The sequence below is a fragment of the Sminthopsis crassicaudata genome, chromosome 4 (genome assembly GCF_048593235.1).
Source record: "Sminthopsis crassicaudata isolate SCR6 chromosome 4, ASM4859323v1, whole genome shotgun sequence".
NCBI lineage: Eukaryota > Metazoa > Chordata > Mammalia > Dasyuromorphia > Dasyuridae > Sminthopsis > Sminthopsis crassicaudata.
This window is the reverse complement of record NC_133620.1, coordinates 225671238-225690088: the sequence shown is the minus strand read 5'-3', so window position 1 is coordinate 225690088 and position 18851 is coordinate 225671238. Positions and strand designations below refer to the sequence as shown.

The 18851-nt window shown below is 31.9% G+C and overlaps 1 protein-coding gene across 13 annotated transcripts in view; it reads right to left on the bottom strand.

Moving 5' to 3' along the window:
• The window catches only part of SNX14 (sorting nexin 14), a 110212-nt gene that overhangs the window by 42369 nt on the left and 48992 nt on the right, over positions 1–18851 (bottom strand). For 7 of the 13 annotated variants that reach the window (XM_074310347.1, XM_074310356.1, XM_074310349.1 and 4 more), the window contains 6 exons: positions 17579–17703; positions 10871–10929; positions 9738–9764; positions 7670–7802; positions 3353–3557; positions 935–1018 (listed from right to left, as the gene is read on the bottom strand). In XM_074310347.1, coding sequence (XP_074166448.1) covers positions 935–1018; positions 3353–3557; positions 7670–7802; positions 9738–9764; positions 10871–10929; positions 17579–17703 — 633 coding nt within the window. The remainder of the gene's footprint in view (positions 1–934; positions 1019–3352; positions 3558–7669; positions 7803–9737; positions 9765–10870; positions 10930–17578; positions 17704–18851) is intronic. The other 6 variants (XM_074310348.1, XM_074310357.1, XM_074310350.1 and 3 more) reach the window with 1 other exon arrangement.

Here is an 18851-nt window from a genome sequence, read left to right as displayed (position 1 = left end):
ATCCTTATCAAGTAAACAATACAGTAACAAACTAAAACAGTTGAAGGAAGGCTATTCTTAAGGATTTAAACCCAGTGTCAGAGTAAATGGAATAATAGCCAATCTTTTTCTGACTCAGTAGAAAGAAACAGAGGTAAAAGTGAAATTCTCTTTTCCAACCACATACTAGAAGAGTTGCTGGGAATAATAGGAAAGAACAAGTACAAAGCTTTCAGGAAAAAAGGGGGTCTACCTAAAAATATAATTTGGTGGCTGTAAGGTGAGGTCTTGAAATTCTATGAGCTTCCCTTACAAATTCTCAGTCAAGTATTTTAGAAACATATAAGGAAGGAGAAAAGTCCTTCAGTTGAGTCTACCCAAAAAGATGATGGCACTTAAGCCTCAAAGAAAGGAATATGAATGGTAGAGATGAGGGGGTGGTAACTTTCAGGCCACAAGGAACCATGCAAGGAGATATAAGACAGCATGTTGAAAACTCAACCCAATTCATTGCCATAGACTTTTAGTCTCTTCCCTTTTGGAGATTTTTCTTAACTTTTACATGAACTTCAAAAAAAACCCTGTTTTCTTTGCCTGTTTCTCCCCAGTCTACTTGCCATTACAACACCCAAAAGATATATACAACAATATAAGCCAAATATATTTTTGTTCCAATAATTCAAAGGTCATTTAAGAGCTAAATCAAACATTTCTAGCCACATTGTCAAAATGCTCACTGAAAATAGCAAATATATATGCATCCATGTACATACAAGGATTTATAAACACATCTACAAATAGTGATATAAAGTTAATATATATGTGTATATTTGACAACTGTGTCTTGTTTTTTTCTTCCTTAAAACAAGGCCGAGATATGTAAAGTCACAATTCTCACATTCCAAAATTATCATGATATCTATTGGAATAAAAACCTTGAAAAAGTAGAACATACCATGAAATTCTGTTAGTTTTGACTCAAGCACATAGAACTCAAGGTATCTTCGGTAGACAGACCAATGCTCAGGTTCATGACCAACTGAAAAGTATATAAACATTAAACAAGAAAATGATTTTCTGCTGCTTGAAAAGGCGTGAAATAAAAGTAATGGTTTTAAGACAATAAATATATCATTAGAGAAAAAGCAGTCCAAATCTTTAATAAAGTTATTCTTTTTACCCTATTATTTATATACCTTCAACTCTAATTGAATTTAAAGTCATTCAGAAAATGATGAAGCTAATCAATCAGTTCATAAATTTTATATTATAAAATTACAACACTGGAAGAAACTTTAAGAAACTATATAATTTGGATTTTAAAATGTAACTCTCTAAAGAGATAATACATTTAAAGTTTTATAAGTTTAATGACACGAGATATCAAGATATTTAGAATCATATGACATTGTGGTAAATGAGAATCTATGAGGACATAACATTCAATCATTTCATTTTAGACATGAGGAAACTATGGCCCACTAAAATTAAGTAATTTGTATAATATGAGTGAACCACCGATCATGTCTTCTGATATCTAATGTGCTTTTGCAATTCTTCAAGTTTTCCCTCAAAGAAGTTGTAATTTAAAACATACTATATGCAATTGGGATTTAAGTTAAAAAAAAAAAAAAAGTTCCCCAAACCAAATAACTACATAAAGCAAGCATAAAAAGTTCAAATCCTACCTTAGACATATACAGTTTGTGTGATCCTGGGCAAATCAGTTAACTTCTGTAACCCTCAATTTCCTCATCTATATGCTAGGAATAATAACAGCACTAACCACCCAGGCTACCCAGGTAGTTAAAATATTTGAAAAGTAAGTGTTATATTCTACCTAAAAATAAGCCTAAGGTTATTTTTGTTTTCTTTTGTTTTGTTTTTTAAGTATAAAGTTATGGCTACCTGCAACTTTATTTACAGGAAATATAGCACGTGAGTTTTGCAATAAGGTTTGTGATACTGCTGGAAAAAAATAAAATGTATACTAGTTCTTGAACAGTCTCAATTTTATGATTTTTAGTGTTATTCTTTAAAAATAAAAAGCATGGTGTGTAAAATCATCAAAAATAACAATGTGTACAATTATTTAATTTAATTAGATGGACATGATTATTAAATATAGTAATTCAAAACATTTTTAATAGGGGAAATAAATTCTTATATTTTATATAAAGTCCTAAGATCAAAAAAAATTTAAACTAAAGTACAAAAAGTTTTAGATAACTTCCCCAAAAGCAAGGTGAGCAATAGTGGGAGCCACAGTTTAAGTATTATGCATATAATATATAAATAAATAAATAAATAAATAAATAAATGAATAAATGAATGAATAAATAAATAAATATATATATATATATATATATATATATATATATATATATATATATATATATATAAATAATATAAATAAGTGAACAGAATTTGAAAGCTAACTAATGCTTCTCTCTTTTTCCAATTTAAATCTCAATCTACAGAAACTGTAGAAAAACAGAAGCAAAAGTAGTTATGTTCCTAGTGACAATGAGCTACAGCATATTCAATGGCTCAGAGCATATACTTGTTCTAGAAAATGCTGAGGGAGAACAGCAAAAAACAGCAAAATTAAGCAGCACTGCCTCAGGCATGTACTGCAGGGATATGCACAACTAATTTGGATTCTGACTATTGTTAAAAAGCAAGATCCAGTTACTCTAAGCATCCTTCCTTCACTTTCTGGCAACAGCAGCTTTTGAGAAAACCAGATAAACTGATGCCTCTAGAAGGAAAAGATATAGTTTCCCTAATCTCCATCTTACTCTCTTCCTCCTCTCCCTTACCCAAAACTTGCATGACTTTGAAGTACTTGTTTACAATGACTACCCCAATTCTTGGACCAAATCTGGGGTGGTAGTTGCTTATCCTGCTATGGTTGCTGTTCACCCTCAGCATCTATCAGACCAGACCTGAAATAATCAAAAAGAAAATACAGAGCAAAAAAGGTTAACTTAAAAAATAGATTTATGCATTTGGCTATATCCTGTCAATTATAAATATAAATGGTTTGTGGACAAGAATAAAATCTATATGCTGTGTACAACATGTGCTAAAAACGTTTATTTATTGATGACAATAATAAGCTCCTTTAATTAAAGAAAAACTAGAATCCTATAAAATACTAAGACTAAAGACAAAGAAAACAAGATTCTCCACAATCATATTTTTTTTGTGTTGGAACTAAAGGCAGTACTATGGATCAATATCTATTAAATAAATACCTGTTATTTTTTTCATACTTTTCACTAATGTCTAATTAATGGTAGGAGATGAACAAAAGAACAGTTCCACTTAGCTTTTAAGAAATGTTATTTATTTATATAATGATTCCCACCTGCTCTTCTATCATTCCTCTCAACATCAATACAAAATACAGGAATTCTCTCCTTTTTCTCCTTCCTGTCAGTAGAGGAGGGATCATCAAAAAAATCCACATATGGAATACTTATTTTCCATGCAGCAAGATTTCGGGGTGTACTAGGGGTACTAACAGCTTCTACTGGAGAGTCATCTTCCATTACAACAATCCCTTCTTCAATCTGCAATGAAAGATGAAGGTGAGGGTAGCATTATTAATTCAATTAAAATTGCAGCTTACTACTATAAAGAAAAGTGGTTTTTTTTAACAAACACATTTTACACTGAAATGAATGTTGTATTCTTCAAAATTATCCTCTTGTTAGGCTGCATACTTATCCCAAATAAACTGTCCTTGCACAAGCACAAGCAAGTACTCTTCTTTTGGAATTGCCTATTAGAGGACCTATTTTACAAACCTAAATCCTTAAGAGAACGGATTTGATTTTTATAAAGCCCCAAAAGATATACCATGCCCAGTCTAAAGAATGTGAAAGCAATGCAAGGATGGCTATAATTTTAGATTGATTTTACTGGATGATTCATAAGTTGATTCTGAAAGTAAGTCTAGAAGAATTCCAGAAATATTTTAAGCAATGGTTAACATCCCTGGAAAAATCATATATAGCTTTACTAGGTGACTAAGCTCAAAGTCAACTATAATGTGAAGATTTAACTTGTTGTGGTATGTCTGTTTTCAAAAAAATAATAATAACGGCATACTTTAGAGCTATCCTACATAAACTCAGTTTTTTTTTTAAACAAAAGGAGTTTGAAATCTCTATATGTGATAGAAACAAGTCAACTATCTTTCCTACTTTTCCTTTATATAGCCTCTTCCAGAGACACTTTATTTGTTAGACTGATTTTCAAAGTTTTTTTTTTTTTTACACATATTGGTATGAAATCCCATTGCCTCTATAAATTTATCTCTGTCCACTTTAGTCCAAAGTAATCAATCATTCATTCCTCTCAATTCTGACAGCACTTAAGAGTACACACCATTCATTAGGTATGTATTCTACAATGTAGAACAATTCTACATGTTCTTTGCATAGTGAAATGTGATATTTGCTGGTGCTTCATTTCATTTAAAAACTTTTTTTTAAAAACTAAATTCTATCAAATTAGCTCTAAAAACTTTAATAAACTAAGCTCATTTAGTATAGTAAATTAATAACTACTAATAAACGGCTACATAAAGGTCATGCTTTAATTAGCTATGCTATGAGAAGGAAACATTGATTAAAAAATTTTTTTTAAAGAATCATCAATTGTAATGTGGAATGTTGGAGGGGATGTGGGAAAACTGGGACACGGATACATTGTTGGTGGAATTGTGAATACATCCAGTCATTCTGGAGACTGAGATGAACCAAATCAGTTCCAATAGAGCAGTAATGAACTGAACCAGCTACACCCAGAAAAAGAAGTCTGGGAGATGACTATGAACCACTAGATAGAATTCCCAATCCCTCTATTCTTGTCCGTCTGCATTTTTTATTTCCTTCACAGGTTAATTGTACACTATTTCAAAGTCCGATTCTTTTTGTACAGCAAAATAACTGTATGGATATGTATACATATATTGTATTTAACTTATACTTTAACACATTTAACATGTAATGGTGAACCTGCCATCAGGGGGAAGGGATGGGGGGAAGAGGGAAAAGTTGAAACAAAATGTTTTGCAATTGTCAACACTGAAAAATTACCCATGCGTATATCTTGTAAATAAAAAGCTGTAATTAAAAAAAAAGAAAGAAAGAAAGAAAGAAAAAAAAAAAAGAATGATCTATTGGAAAAATAATCCGTTTCCCTACTAGCAAGCATCCAAGCTTTTAGAGAATTCTTCTGTAATTTGAGAGCCATTGCAATGAATAAGACTAGAATTAAAGACAAGTAAGCAATGAGAAATGTCATGGATTAAATTTAAGAAATATTTACTTTAAGAATTTATTAGGTAAGAGACATTGCTACAGAAACACAGAATATGAAGATCAAAAAACAACATTCTCTCTGCCATTAAAGAGTCTGCAATTTAATAGGGAAGTTAAAATATGTACATAAAAGATTCCTCAAAAAAGCTGAGTAGAGTGTTGGGGTGTATCAAAGAAAAATAATAATACTGTATTCAGTGACTTAGGCACAGGTATATCAGAAACAATTTTTATTAACTTTATTCTATATCCAAGCATTTTGAAATAAAAATGGTCAAACTGGCATGATCTACTTCCTTGCCCACCTAAGTCCTTCAAAATCTTTCTAATCCAAAACAATTTAATATAATAGAAGAATCTTGAAGGAAAAAAGTAATAGTTAAGACACAATGTGGGAACTAACATACCAAAACTATAGTTGCAAAAATTAGTCACTTAATCTTCAACTAGAACTACTCAATTCCTTCCTCTAAGCAATTCCTTCAAAGTTTTACTCTCTAACTCAATACTGTAATCCTTTCTTTAAAAAAAAAAAAAATTTTTAAAAAAAGAAAGAAAAAGAAAAGGTACTTCCCTCAAAAGAGTCAAAGGGCAATTAATACAAGATCAGAGAAGAAAATGATCTCACCTATACAAGAATTATTTTTCATTTTAGCTTTTGTTCTGAAACGTTTACATGTATTCCTAAAATGAGAAAAGTTGTGGGACAGAGAAAATATTATTCCTTAATTTAATATTTTCAGTTGAGTGGATTTGATTTTTATAAAGCGCCAAAAGATATACCGTGCCTGCCCAGTCTAAAGAATGTAAAAGCAATGCAAGTATGGCTGTAATATGAGACTGATTTTACTGGGTGATTCATAGGCTTTTTTTTTTTTTTTTTAAAACATGTACTAGTATGAAATCCCATTAAAAAAAAAAAAAAGTTTTTAAAATGCCTCTGAAATTACATCATAGTTATGATCTTGAAAATTTTGACTTTGATGTTGATATGGTATATACAGAACCTAAGAGATGATGATTTCTTATATGCTAGAAAAGAGTAGCATGGTACAATATGATGTTAGTTGCTTTTGGGGGGGGAGGGGGATTTTTTTTTTTCCAACAATGTCCAGTTTTTCTAATCTTGCCTAAAGAAAGGGTCATATAATGTTTTCATGATCCATTTGTTTTTTGATTTCTTACTTAAGTAGCAGAAAGAAATAACAATAGATAATATTTATATAGAGTTTTAAGGTACACAAAACACTTTTGAAATATTTCATTTTATCTTTACAACAATCCTGTGAAATAGATGCTTGTTATACCCATTTTAAGGCGAAATGAAGGCAGAAAAAGGTTAAATGATCACACAGCTCACCTAAGTGGAAACTGAATTGAGATCTTATAGAATACAGGTCCAATGCTCTATCTATTGTACTGTCTACTTCCAATGTCAGATCCTAAAAGTTTAATTTTCATTTTTTGGAAACAAATGCCTAAGAAATTCTAATGTGAATGCAATATGCACCACAAGATATCTGTGCAGAGCTGTTAATTTCAATTCAAACATCACTAAATGGCAGGAAAAAAATGAAGTCTTATATGAACATTAAAATTCAACTAAAAAGGAATGTTCTAAAAAGAAACAAATACTTGTAGAATAGGCTTAACTCTTTTGTAAGGACTGTTAAACTATTTTTGCATTACATTTGTTTGCAAGTTTTATTTGACCAATTAGTGCAGTAGACACTCAGAATTATAAGGGATTTCTGAAACCATTTCACCACCGTTAGTTAATTCTGGTTTGTGAAGCCTGAATACTAAAATCAATGAATAGTATATCCTAGGTGTTGAATGCTTACTGAATTGATTTAATTAACTTGTTAAGGAAAGATACCTATTATTCTCTAGACAACAAGGCAGTAAAAATAAGCCCCACAATGTGATTGCAATAACTTTTTTTTTTTGCCTTGCAAGAGGACATATACTTGCCTGAAAATGTCCTCTAGAACATCTCTAACAACTGAATACTTATCACTTAGTAAAAAGAAACTCATTTGCTCATAGAAAACCAATCAACTCTTGGATATTTCTAATTATTTGAAATATATAGATAGCTTTCTATCTTAGGAACAAAAGTAAAATCAATGCTAGAGACATTTATTGAGCATCTAATATAGACAGAGTACTGTGCTTGGTACTCAAGAGTTAGTAAAGCAAGATTAATAGGCAAAAATGCTATAATTAAAGAAAAAACAATGGAATATAAGGATGAAAAGAAACAGTAAAATAGATCTAGATTTAACTACTGCAGCATATCAAAAAACAGATGCACATTCATCAATTCAAGAAAACTGGATAGTTTTACTCACAAAGTCATCCTCGCCTTCAGTTAACCCATAATTAGGTAGCATAGCTCCCTCCATTGTAGTACTCTTAAATACTCCTTTGATTTTGCTGCCTATTTTGCTAATCCCAAAGGATTCTCCTCTTTTCTGGGTGCTCCTAAATAAGTAAATAAATAAATACATTAAATAGAAAGCAAAAAAAAACCCAGTATTACTTTATGATTTGATTAAATGATATATAATAATAGGTAAATAATATTAAAAAACATGTCAACTATAGGCATGACTACCATGGTTTGAATTTTTTTTTTTTTTTTTTTTTTTGCTGAGGCAACTGGAGTTAAGTGACTTGCCCAGGGTCACATAGCTAGGAAGTGTTAAATGTCTGAGACCAGATTTGAACTCAGGTTCTCCTGACTTCAGCTCTGTACCACCTAGCTGCCCCCATGATTTGAAATCTTAAAGTTGGATTAATTCTTAAAATCTAAGAAGCCAAACATTGCAATTGGTTATGTTACATAATATAGTTATAGGATATATAAAAATAAAAACTAAGACCTGAAAAAAAATACCAATAAATATTTATACATAATAGCAACTTCAAAATGTTTATTTAAAGGTTCATATTCAGGTCAGAGCTTATTGTGATATTTTATTCATTCAACATTACAAATTGAGATAGATATAAAACTCCACTAAAACCAAAAATCAAAATAGAATAATAACATGCAGTAGTGACTACTAACTGCAATATGATGGGGAAAATCACAAATACTTTGACCTTTCAATCTTTACTTCTTATATAAATTTTAAATCTGAGAGAAAAGAATTGTTCATATATTTTAACAAATAACAAATTCTAAAACCGCATTAAAACCTTCAAAATCTTCTAAATATTCAAAGAGACATAATGTAGGAGATGGATTTTATTTTTTATACACATAAAGGAAATAAAATTCCAAAAGATTGGTTAGAATAATTATGGGGATAAAAGCTAATGAAACAACATTCAGCAAAAAAAAAAAAAAAAAGAAAAAAAAAAAAAAAAGGTTGAATACAAGAATGCAAGGGTTTACAAACTTTAAAAAACAGACATAGCCCCAAAGCAACAAAGAGTAAGCATAAAAGCAACTATTTGCCTCCAGTTATTCCTTATTGTTACATTTCAGCATCCATAAACATACATTTTAGCCAACTAATAAACTCATGCTTACCGTGTATTACTGCCCTTACAGCAGAACCCCAAACAAAAATCCATATTTGGAATTTGGGAATATGCATTTAAAACACATAATTACATGCCAATATTAAGTCCTCTAATAACAAGACACCAAATACTTTACTACTGTATTAATATAGAAGCAACTCGCAATGACTAATATGATTTAAAAAATATAGATATGTAACTATACATTTCACATAAAGATTTTGAAATGTAAAGCAAAATTAGAATATTATTTTCTATTAGAAACAATTGGAATTACAGACACTATAAATAGCAATGGTATAAATCTGACAATTTTATAGGAAATACTGAAATAAAAATTCTGGAGTTCTAATTCTAGTTCACTCTGAATGGTTTTAACATTCAAGACTGTCATAGACAAAGACAGCTGTTTCTAATACAAATGCTATTTTCAACATATTTAAGAATGATGACGTTATATTTTGCAATTTGCATAATTTTGTACCAAATAAGAATCAATCCATTACCTTTCTTGCAATGACATTCAGGAACACAAAAATTAAGTAAAATCAATGAACTAAAATTTAAAATATCACTTTTTTCTGAACCCTTCTTAGGTCCTACTTGGAGAAGTAAATAAAATAAAAGCAAATAGAATCAAGGAATCAAAAACCTATGATCCAACATATTCTTGAAGAATGTAACTTGTTAACTAATATAGCAATATGCTATTTCCTAAAATGATGACTAAAATACAATGGCTCATTTAAAAATGGGATTCCCAACTAGCTGATGTAAAGGCAGCATGCACAGTAGTATTTTTTTTTATCATTTGGAGCAAGATGCAGTTTGTGGCATTAAACAGGCAACATATTTTTTAAAATTACATGCTGGCTCAAAACTTACCGAAAATCATCCAAACTTAGGCTACCTCTGCAATAATAGACATGTGAAATACATGGAAAGTAAGAAGGAAAGTCTGGAAATAAGCAAGCTCCAATTTAAAAACTAAGGAAGTTTAAAAAATTGATCAGGGATGATATAATACTGAAATTTATGTAGGAAAAAGCTTCAGAAATAATGTCATAAAATCAATAGAAACACAGGGTAACATGGCTCTAGATGAAGTGGGCTTGGACCTATCAATTGTAGGCTTTCACAAAGAAGAATTTTTGAAAATGTATTATACTTGAAATCTTTCTGAATTATAAATTTTACTCCTATTTGGGGACATAAGTTATTTGATACATTGACAACTAGTAGAAATGAACATTTTTTAAAAATCTATATTGCATTTTTGCTTCAATTTTTATTTAGTACCTACTGTGGCAGAGGTATTTCCCAATTTCTAGAAAATTCAGTACATGGTTCACTTATCCTGCTAAGCATAAGTGTAAGACACAAACCATTTCAAATCTATTCAGTACTCCAGGTAAAATACAGATTTTGTTAACACATTCTCTATACAAATCTAGTTCCCAATAGATCATCTAAGTAATTTCATTTTGTGATCCAACATATGGTCTTAAAATTACAAGGTAATTTCATTCTGTGAAGTAAACAAGCCCTTCTCTCCCAGTGATGTTCTTTTGATTATTTTTTCTGTGTTTAATTTCAATCCAGGTAGTATATGGGGGAAGAGGGAAAAATTAGTTCATTTTTATGACTGGAAAGCACCCTGTAAAAATATTTATTAGAAAACAAGATCAGCAATAACATCAAAAATTAGATTTATTCCAGTTATACATGGCTTCTAACAGGATGGAGTAATCAAGAGCTGAAATATATTAATCTTGGGCTTACTTAGCTATTATATCACTTTGCTCTTTTGTTGAAAAATTCTTTAGTGTTTTGAAGTGATTAAGTTCTCTATAGAATTATAATTCAACACTTAAAAATGTTCTATTCTGCTCATGCTGCAAGGCTTATATTTTTATATTTAATATTTATCATCTAATTAGGGAGTTCATAGTGTCAATACTTAATTATTATCTTTTATAACAATAACATGAGACAGTGAAATTGCATAATATACATACCTGTTGAATTTTGAATTACGTGTTGGTGACTCTGCTCCTCTTAAAAGTTGTCTGAAATACTGAAAAGGGAAAGGGGCAGGGAAGAGAAGAGAATATGCATTTATATATAATCTACTATGTGCCAGGCACTATTGTGAACATTTTTTTAAAAAATGTCTTTCGATCTTCACAATAGCCTACAAGATAGGTGCTATTATTCCTTCCATTTTATACCTGAGGAACTGAGGCAAGAAGAGTTTAAATGACTAACTCTCGGTTGACATAGCTAGTATTTGACACTTAATTTTAACTCAGATCTTTCTGACTTCAGGACCAGAGCTCTATCTACTGAATCATGCTTTGATATTATTTCATGTTAATTTTAAATCAATGCTTTTCACTTCTCAAAAAGGTTATATATCAGACACATTCAAAATCATTTTGCAAAAGTCCTATTCCTATGAGATGAGAGCCAGTCCCACTATGGAAGTGAAATGATCTTAGGCTTTCAATTATTTTATTAGAAAAAAAATCACTAACAAACTCTCCAGAACTTCAAAATTAGGCCTTAAATACACTCTATAACAAAGAATCAGCCTATCTTAAAATATTTGGCCAATGGGTAATAAATTTTTGGCCAGGGGAGTCAAAGACAATACCAGTTTATAACATGAAATTATTTGCAAAACTTGCTAGAACAGGAGAATGGAAGTTTATTAGTACCATTTTGAAAAACAATAATAAGCAGTTAAGCCTTCAGATATCAACTGATATGAGACACCAGATGAATCTAAGAAAATGTGAAGATGAAACCAGCAGGCCCATGGCTGTTATGGGTCAGAACAAAGATACTTACAAGGTGTTAAGTCAGTGAAATTGATAAATACAATGGTTGTCTAGTTTAGCATGCTGATTAATAGTTCTCTAAATTCAGTATGATTGAGTTAATCTTAAAACAAATAATGGTTTCCTAGTGATATAATGATTGGTTTATACTCAGCGTAGAGCATATAAGCTGAGACAAACTAAGCTAAGGGAGGCAGAGACAGATTCATTCACTCCATCTCATACCGCTGTGGTGGCAGGGCTCTCCTCCTTAGCTGCTCCACTGAAACCAACACTCTGGAAGGCCTCTAAGAAAGCTAGCCCAGGCCCCAGGCAAGGAAACTAGATTGTGAAGGAGAAAATAAAGGATTTGGACTTTAACACCTGACTATTCTTGTGGTGATTACTAAACTGAAAGGAAGGCTTCTCCAAAACCTCCAGAAAACCAAAAGAAAACATTACAAATGGCCTTAGAAGTTTTCACATCAGATACAATAAATGATTCGGAGCTTTGAGTATTCAGAGAAGCAATTACTTTACTAATAACATATTTAATCACTCCAAGGTAAATGTGCCCCAATAACATAAAATAAGCCAACTCATCAAGGTTATTTACCTGAGAGTCTCAGAAATTCTCTCTTCAAGCTATAATGTGGTTCTTAATATTTTAACCATTATGTAAATAAACAACAGGTAGGTTTCAAGTTATTCTTCTTGATGCTCAGTCACTTTTTAGTTGTTTCTAAGTGACCCCCTTTTGGGGTTTTCTTAGCAAAGATCTTGGAGTGATTTACCATTTCCTTCTCCAGCTAATTTTACAGATGAGGAAACTAAGATAAACAGGGGTAAGTAACTTGCTCAGAGTTAACTGTCTGAGGTCACATTTGAACTCAGGTTTTTCTGACTTCAGGCCTAATACTCTATTCACTGCACTACCCCAGCTGCAGATCATCTACCTTGAAACAGAATAAACAAACAATTGTAGGTCTGTCCCACAGTATCTTAGCTTAAAACTGCACTGGTTGACTGAATGATGACAGGAGGGATTAATTTGTTGCCAAGATCTACTAGTGTCCTGGCCCACAGCAATCCATAGCCCCCAAAGCAATCTGTCCTTTGACCCTTGGGTGCCAATAACCTGAGTAACCAGATCAAAAACATCAGCCAAGAAGCACAACTATTCCTTCTTCTTACTCTCCAATCCTCATGGGGGAGGGGGAGGAGCACTGGCCCTGAAGTCAGAAAGACGAGTTCAAATGTGACCTCAAAAAGTGATCCTTGGCAAGTCACTTAACCCCAACTGTCTCAAAACAAAACAAAACAAAACAAAAATCCCACACACCTCCTAAAGAACAACAAAATAAAGAAGAGGGGAATTTACAAAAAAGAAAAAAAAAATTTACCACATAATTTTCTGAACTGCTGCTGACATCAATAAGCAGTATGGATTATGGATTATGACCCTGGCCACCCAGGTTGTAAGAGTTGGGTAGAGAGGAATGGACTACAATGGGCTAGAAGATTGAGTCAACTTTTTAAACCTCAAGCTCACTAATTATACCAGATGTGGAACTCCCTTTAAGGGTACTAGCAGACAAAAACAAAATGGGAACCATTTGCCATTCAACCACTGCTGAAGTCTTATCCGTGACAATAAATTTAAGGAACAAAAAATTAATGAGGAGGAAAATGCCTTTAAAAGCAAAATTGGCCAACTGGGAGAGGAGGTACAAAAGGTCACTGAAGAAAATAATTCCTTAAAAATTAGAATTGAGTAAATAGAAATTAATGACTTGATAAAGAAATCAAGATACAATAAAACAAAACCAATAAAATAAAAAAATAGAAAAAAAAAGTGAAACATCTTATTGAAAAACAAATGATCTAGAAGAAATGATCTAGATCCAGGAGAGATAACTTAAACATTATTGGTTATCTGAAAGTCATGATCAAAAAAAAGAGCCTGGCCATCATTTTTCAAGAAATTATAAAGGAAAACCTGAACTGAAATTCTAGAACCAGAAGCTAAAATGGAAATTGAAAAAAATCCATCAACTATCTCCTGAAAGAGATACCAAAATGAAAACTCCCTGGAATATTATAGTCAAATTTCAGAATCCCAGGTCAAGGAGGAAATACTGAAAACATCCAGAAAGAAATAATTCAAGTATAGCGGAAACATAGTCAGGATAATACAAGATTTAGCAGCTTCTACATTAAAGGACTGGAGGGCTTGAAATATGATATTCTGGAGAGCAATGGAGCTAGGACTGCAAGCAAAATCACCTATCCAGCAAAACTGAGTATACTCCTTCAGAGGAAAAAAGTGGCAATTCAATGAAATAAGAGGATTTTCAATGCATTCATGGTGAAAACGACCAGAATTGAATGGAAAATTTGTTTTTGAAATACAAGACTCTGGAGAAGCATAAGCAGGTAATCAAGAAAGTGATATCATAAGGTACTTGATAAGGTTTATCTGTTCACATTCATATATGGAAGGATATTTGTAACAGTAGAACTTTCTCATTCTTATGGCAGTTAGAAGGAGTATTTATAGAGAGAGGGCATAGATATGAGATGAATATGAAGGGATAATATAGTTTTAGGGGTGAGAGAGGAATGTACTGGGAGAAAGTGAAAGAGAGAAGTGGAATGGTGCAAATTATCTACCATAAAAAAAAAAAAAAGCAAGAAAAAGCTTTTTACAGGGGAGGGGAGAGAGGGAAGAAGAGAGCAAGTGAGTGAACTTTACTCTTATAGAATTGGCTCAACAAGGAAATAACATACATATTCAATAGAGGTATAGAAATCTATCTTACCCTGCAAGAAAATAGAAGGGGAGAATGGGATTTGGGAAGGAAAAAAAGGTGATAAAAGAGAGGGCATATTGGGGGGAAAGGGTGGTCTGAAAACTTTTGAGAAAAGACAAAGTAAAAAGAAAGAGAATAAAATGAAGGGAAATACAGTTAGCAATAGTAACTGTAAAAGAAAGAAAGAAAGAAAGAAAGAAAGAAAGAAAGAAAGAAAGAAAGAAAGAAAGAAAGAAAGAAAGAAAGAAAGAAAGAAAGAAAGAAAGAAAGAAAGAAAGAAAGAAAGAAAGAAAGAAAGAAAGAAAGAAAGAAAGAAAGAAAGAAAGAAAGAAAGAATTTGAAGTGAGTTTCTCAATAACTCATTAAGTTAGGTCTCATTTCTCAAACAGGGAATTGAGTCAAATTTCTAAAAAATGAAAGCCATGCCCCAACTGATAATCAAAAGATATGATTTGTGCCCAAAGAGCTATAAATTCATGCAAATCCTTTGACATAAAATACCACTACAGGCATGAATACAAAAGAGATTTGAGGGAAACAAAAGGAAAATGACCTATATATACAAAAAATATTCCACACAGCTCTTTTCTCAGGGTAAAAACAAAATTGGAAATTAAGGGGATGCCCATAAATTGGTGAATGGCTCAATAAATTGTGGTATGTGTTTGTGATGGAATACTATTGTTCTATGGGAAATAAGGAGCAGGATGCTCTCAAAAAACAAACAAACCAAAAAACCCAACAACCTGGAAAGTCCTCCATGAACTCAAGCAAACTAAAATGTACTGTCTACAAAGTAATAGTGATATTCTTGGATGACCAGCTGCAAATAACTTTGCTATTCTTAGTAGTCCAGTCATCCACGATTACTCTTGAAGGATTATGATGAAAAATCCTATCCATATCCAGAGAAGGAATTCTTTTTTTTTAATTTAATTTTTCTAGAAGGTTTTATTTTCATTAGAGTGGGAGATCTATATTTTCTTTTATAACTTGAATTTTATGGAAATGTTTTGCATAACTTCATATGTGGTTTCCTAATAGGCAAGAGAACCTAGAACTCAAAAATTTTAAAAACATATATAAAAAAACTTTGTTTTGAATTTAACTAGAAAAAATATTAAAGAAATAAATTTTTAAAAAAGAGAGATAAAAAACAACAACAACTTAACACAATTCTTGGCAGAGAGAAGGCACTTAATAAATGTTATTTCATTCATTCTCCTAATAGAATTCCCTCATTTTGCAGAGGAAAAAATCTGAGGCTGAGAGGACTTAACAGACTTCTCCAAGAACTAAGTGACATTAAAATTCCCACTTAGAGGCTGGGACTAAATTTAGTGCTCTCTCCACTGTACCACACTGACTTTTCTAAGATTCTAAAAGAATAGAAAATAACTTCAAGAATATATTCTCTCTCCTCTTTCACACACACACACACACACACACACACACACACACACACACCCTAACACTGACCAAGATAATATTAGAAACTCCTGATCCATTAAGACATGCTTTCTCCCTGACACAAAAATCATCTACAACTAAAACCTCAGAAAAAAAACACAACTTGGGTACAATCTCAATAGGAATTTTTGGAAGAGTTCAAGCAGGCATTGAAAATGTTCTTATATGAAATGAGGCAATAGAGGAAAAAACTGGAAATGTTTTGGAAAACAGACAGGAGAAAAAAAACTTTTCAATCACTGGACTTTATGAATGCCATGAGCATTAAAAAAAAAAAAAAAAAAAGAAGACTCCCCTCACCCCCCCCGCAATTGGGGTTAAGTAACTTGCTCATGGTCACAGTAGGAAAAGTAAGTGTCTGAGACCAAACTTGATCTCAGGTCCTACTGACTTCAAGGTCAGTGTTCTATCTACTGTGCCATCTAGCTACCCCCATATTTCAAAAAAGCTTAAAAGAAATTTGCCTAGATTTCTTAGAATCATAGGGCAAAGTAAAAAAAAAAAAAAAAAAAGAAAGAAAGATTCTACCAGTTGTCTCCTGGAAGATTTCCTCAAATAAAAACTTCCAGGAAGAATATAAACAAAATTCAGTTTCCAGTCAAAGAAAAAATACAGCAAACAGCCAGCCAGAAAGAAAGAATTCAAATACCAATGAACAATAGTCAGCATCACTGGTGATTTAGCAGCCACCCATGTAAAGAAGCAGAGAACTTGGAATACAATATCCAGAAGTCAAAAGATAATGTGTTACAGCCAGAAAAAAACCCAGAAAAACTGAGAGAATATTACAGAGGAAAACAAAATGGATTTTTAATGAAATAGAGGACTTTTAAGCATTCAAGATTAAAAATGCCAGAGCTACAGAGAAATTTGAAGTTTAAACACAGAAGTAAAGAGAAACATAAAAAGGAAAACATAAATTAATTGATAATATTAACTTCTATCACTCAAAAATAAGATAATATATCTGTCCCCTCTGAATGTTCAATTGTTCATCCTAAGTATTTGAGATAATTTTCCCCAATTTTCCCTTTCCTTCTTAGCTTTTTCTCCTCTGCTTTTCCTTCTCCACCCCTTGTAAGATCCTACAGAACACTTTACTCTTTGTTTAATTGGATTTCTTCTGTGAACCTTGATAGTGATAAATACTTAGGATGAACAAGTGAACATACACACGAACAAGGAGAAAGGAACTGGTTAAAAATTAGAAAGAACACATATACAAACATACAGACACAAATATGTTGTAGATACATATTTCATTAAACAAGAAAATATGAAAAGGGGCAGGAAATGGAAGAAGGGGAGGAGAACTTAGAGCAAAGGTAAAGAAACTAGAGGGATCACTCTTAAATGTCTTCCTAAAATTCTTAAATGGCATCCTAAAATATTAGGATACATAAAAATATTTATAGCTTTTTTTGAGGTAGCCAAGAATGGGAATCTGAAAAGAGGACTATAATTTCTCCTATCTGATATACCTGAGGACATATTACCTGCTCTACTTTTTTCTACCAATTTTGCAAGTGGTTGTATATAAATAATGGTTGAATAATTGAATGCAAGAGCTAATGAGTTTTTGGTTTAAAAAACCTCTACACCAAGTTCATTCCCAACTTACCTCATCACTGTGACAGAACATAGGAGTAAATACATTTTCCAAAAGAGAAAGAACATGCTCATATGCTTCAAAAAGGCACCTCATAGTTTGAAGTTTTACAACATCTATATAGATGCCATCAGCAACTAGGGAAAAAAAATAGAAAAATACATGTAGAACAATACAAAATTTACTTACTTCTTAAGTTCATGATAATCATAGATCACATGAAAATACTACAAATTAAACTTTATACAAATAATATGCTTTCTGTTTCAATAAGTTAGTCAAAGAGAAATTTATGAAATTTTACCATATGCCAGATATGCTGTGGGTTTTGTAAATAACAGAAATATCAAAAAGGCACCTCCCCCCCAAAAAAAAACCCAAAACAAACAAAAACCATGTTTCTTCCTTAAAGGAAGGTATATTCCATAAAGAATATAACATGTAACTAACATAAGATATATAGACTAAAGTAAGCAAAGATAATCTGAAGAAGGAAGACATGTAACTTGACAGGAAGAAGACAGAAAGTGATAAGCTGAATCTTGAAGGAAATGAGGAAAATTAAGAGGATATGAGAGAGCAAACAATTCCAATCATGGGGAACATGGCAAAGGCACAAAGATAAGAAATGGAATGTTGTATTCAAGGAACAGCAAGGAGGCCAGTGTCAACCGACCCAAAGAATATACAGAAAGGAGTAAAATATAAAAAGACTGAAAAGGTAGGAGGGGCCCAAATTATGAAGAACTTATATGTCAAACAGAAGACTTTATATTTGGTTCCAGAGATAACAAAAAAGCTACTGGAGCTCACTATGTTAGGTGGTAGTGACATGATCAAATCCATGTTCTTAAAAAAAAATCACCTTCCCAGTTGAGAACAGAGAAAAGGCTTGAAGCAGGGAGTCCAGTTAGAAGGCTGTTTCAGTAGTCTAGATGACAGGTAAAGAGGACCTTAAAAAAAGGGCTGTAGCTATATGAATGAAAATAATATATACAAATGATGCAATAAAAGTAGAAATGTCAAGATTTAGCAAAGGGCTGGTGACTTATAGGATGATGATACCCTCCACAGTAATAGCAAAATTTGGGAAGATAAAGGTTTGGAGAAGAAAGATAATGAATGTTTCAGATATGTTGAGTTCAAGATGTTCCAATTGGAGATGTCCTAAAGGCAAATGAAAATTACTATAGCTCAGGGGAGGGGTAGAGTTGGATATTTAGATCTGGAAACCATCAGCACAGAGAAGCTAACTTAACAGAAGAGAAACAGTGAGACCACTAAA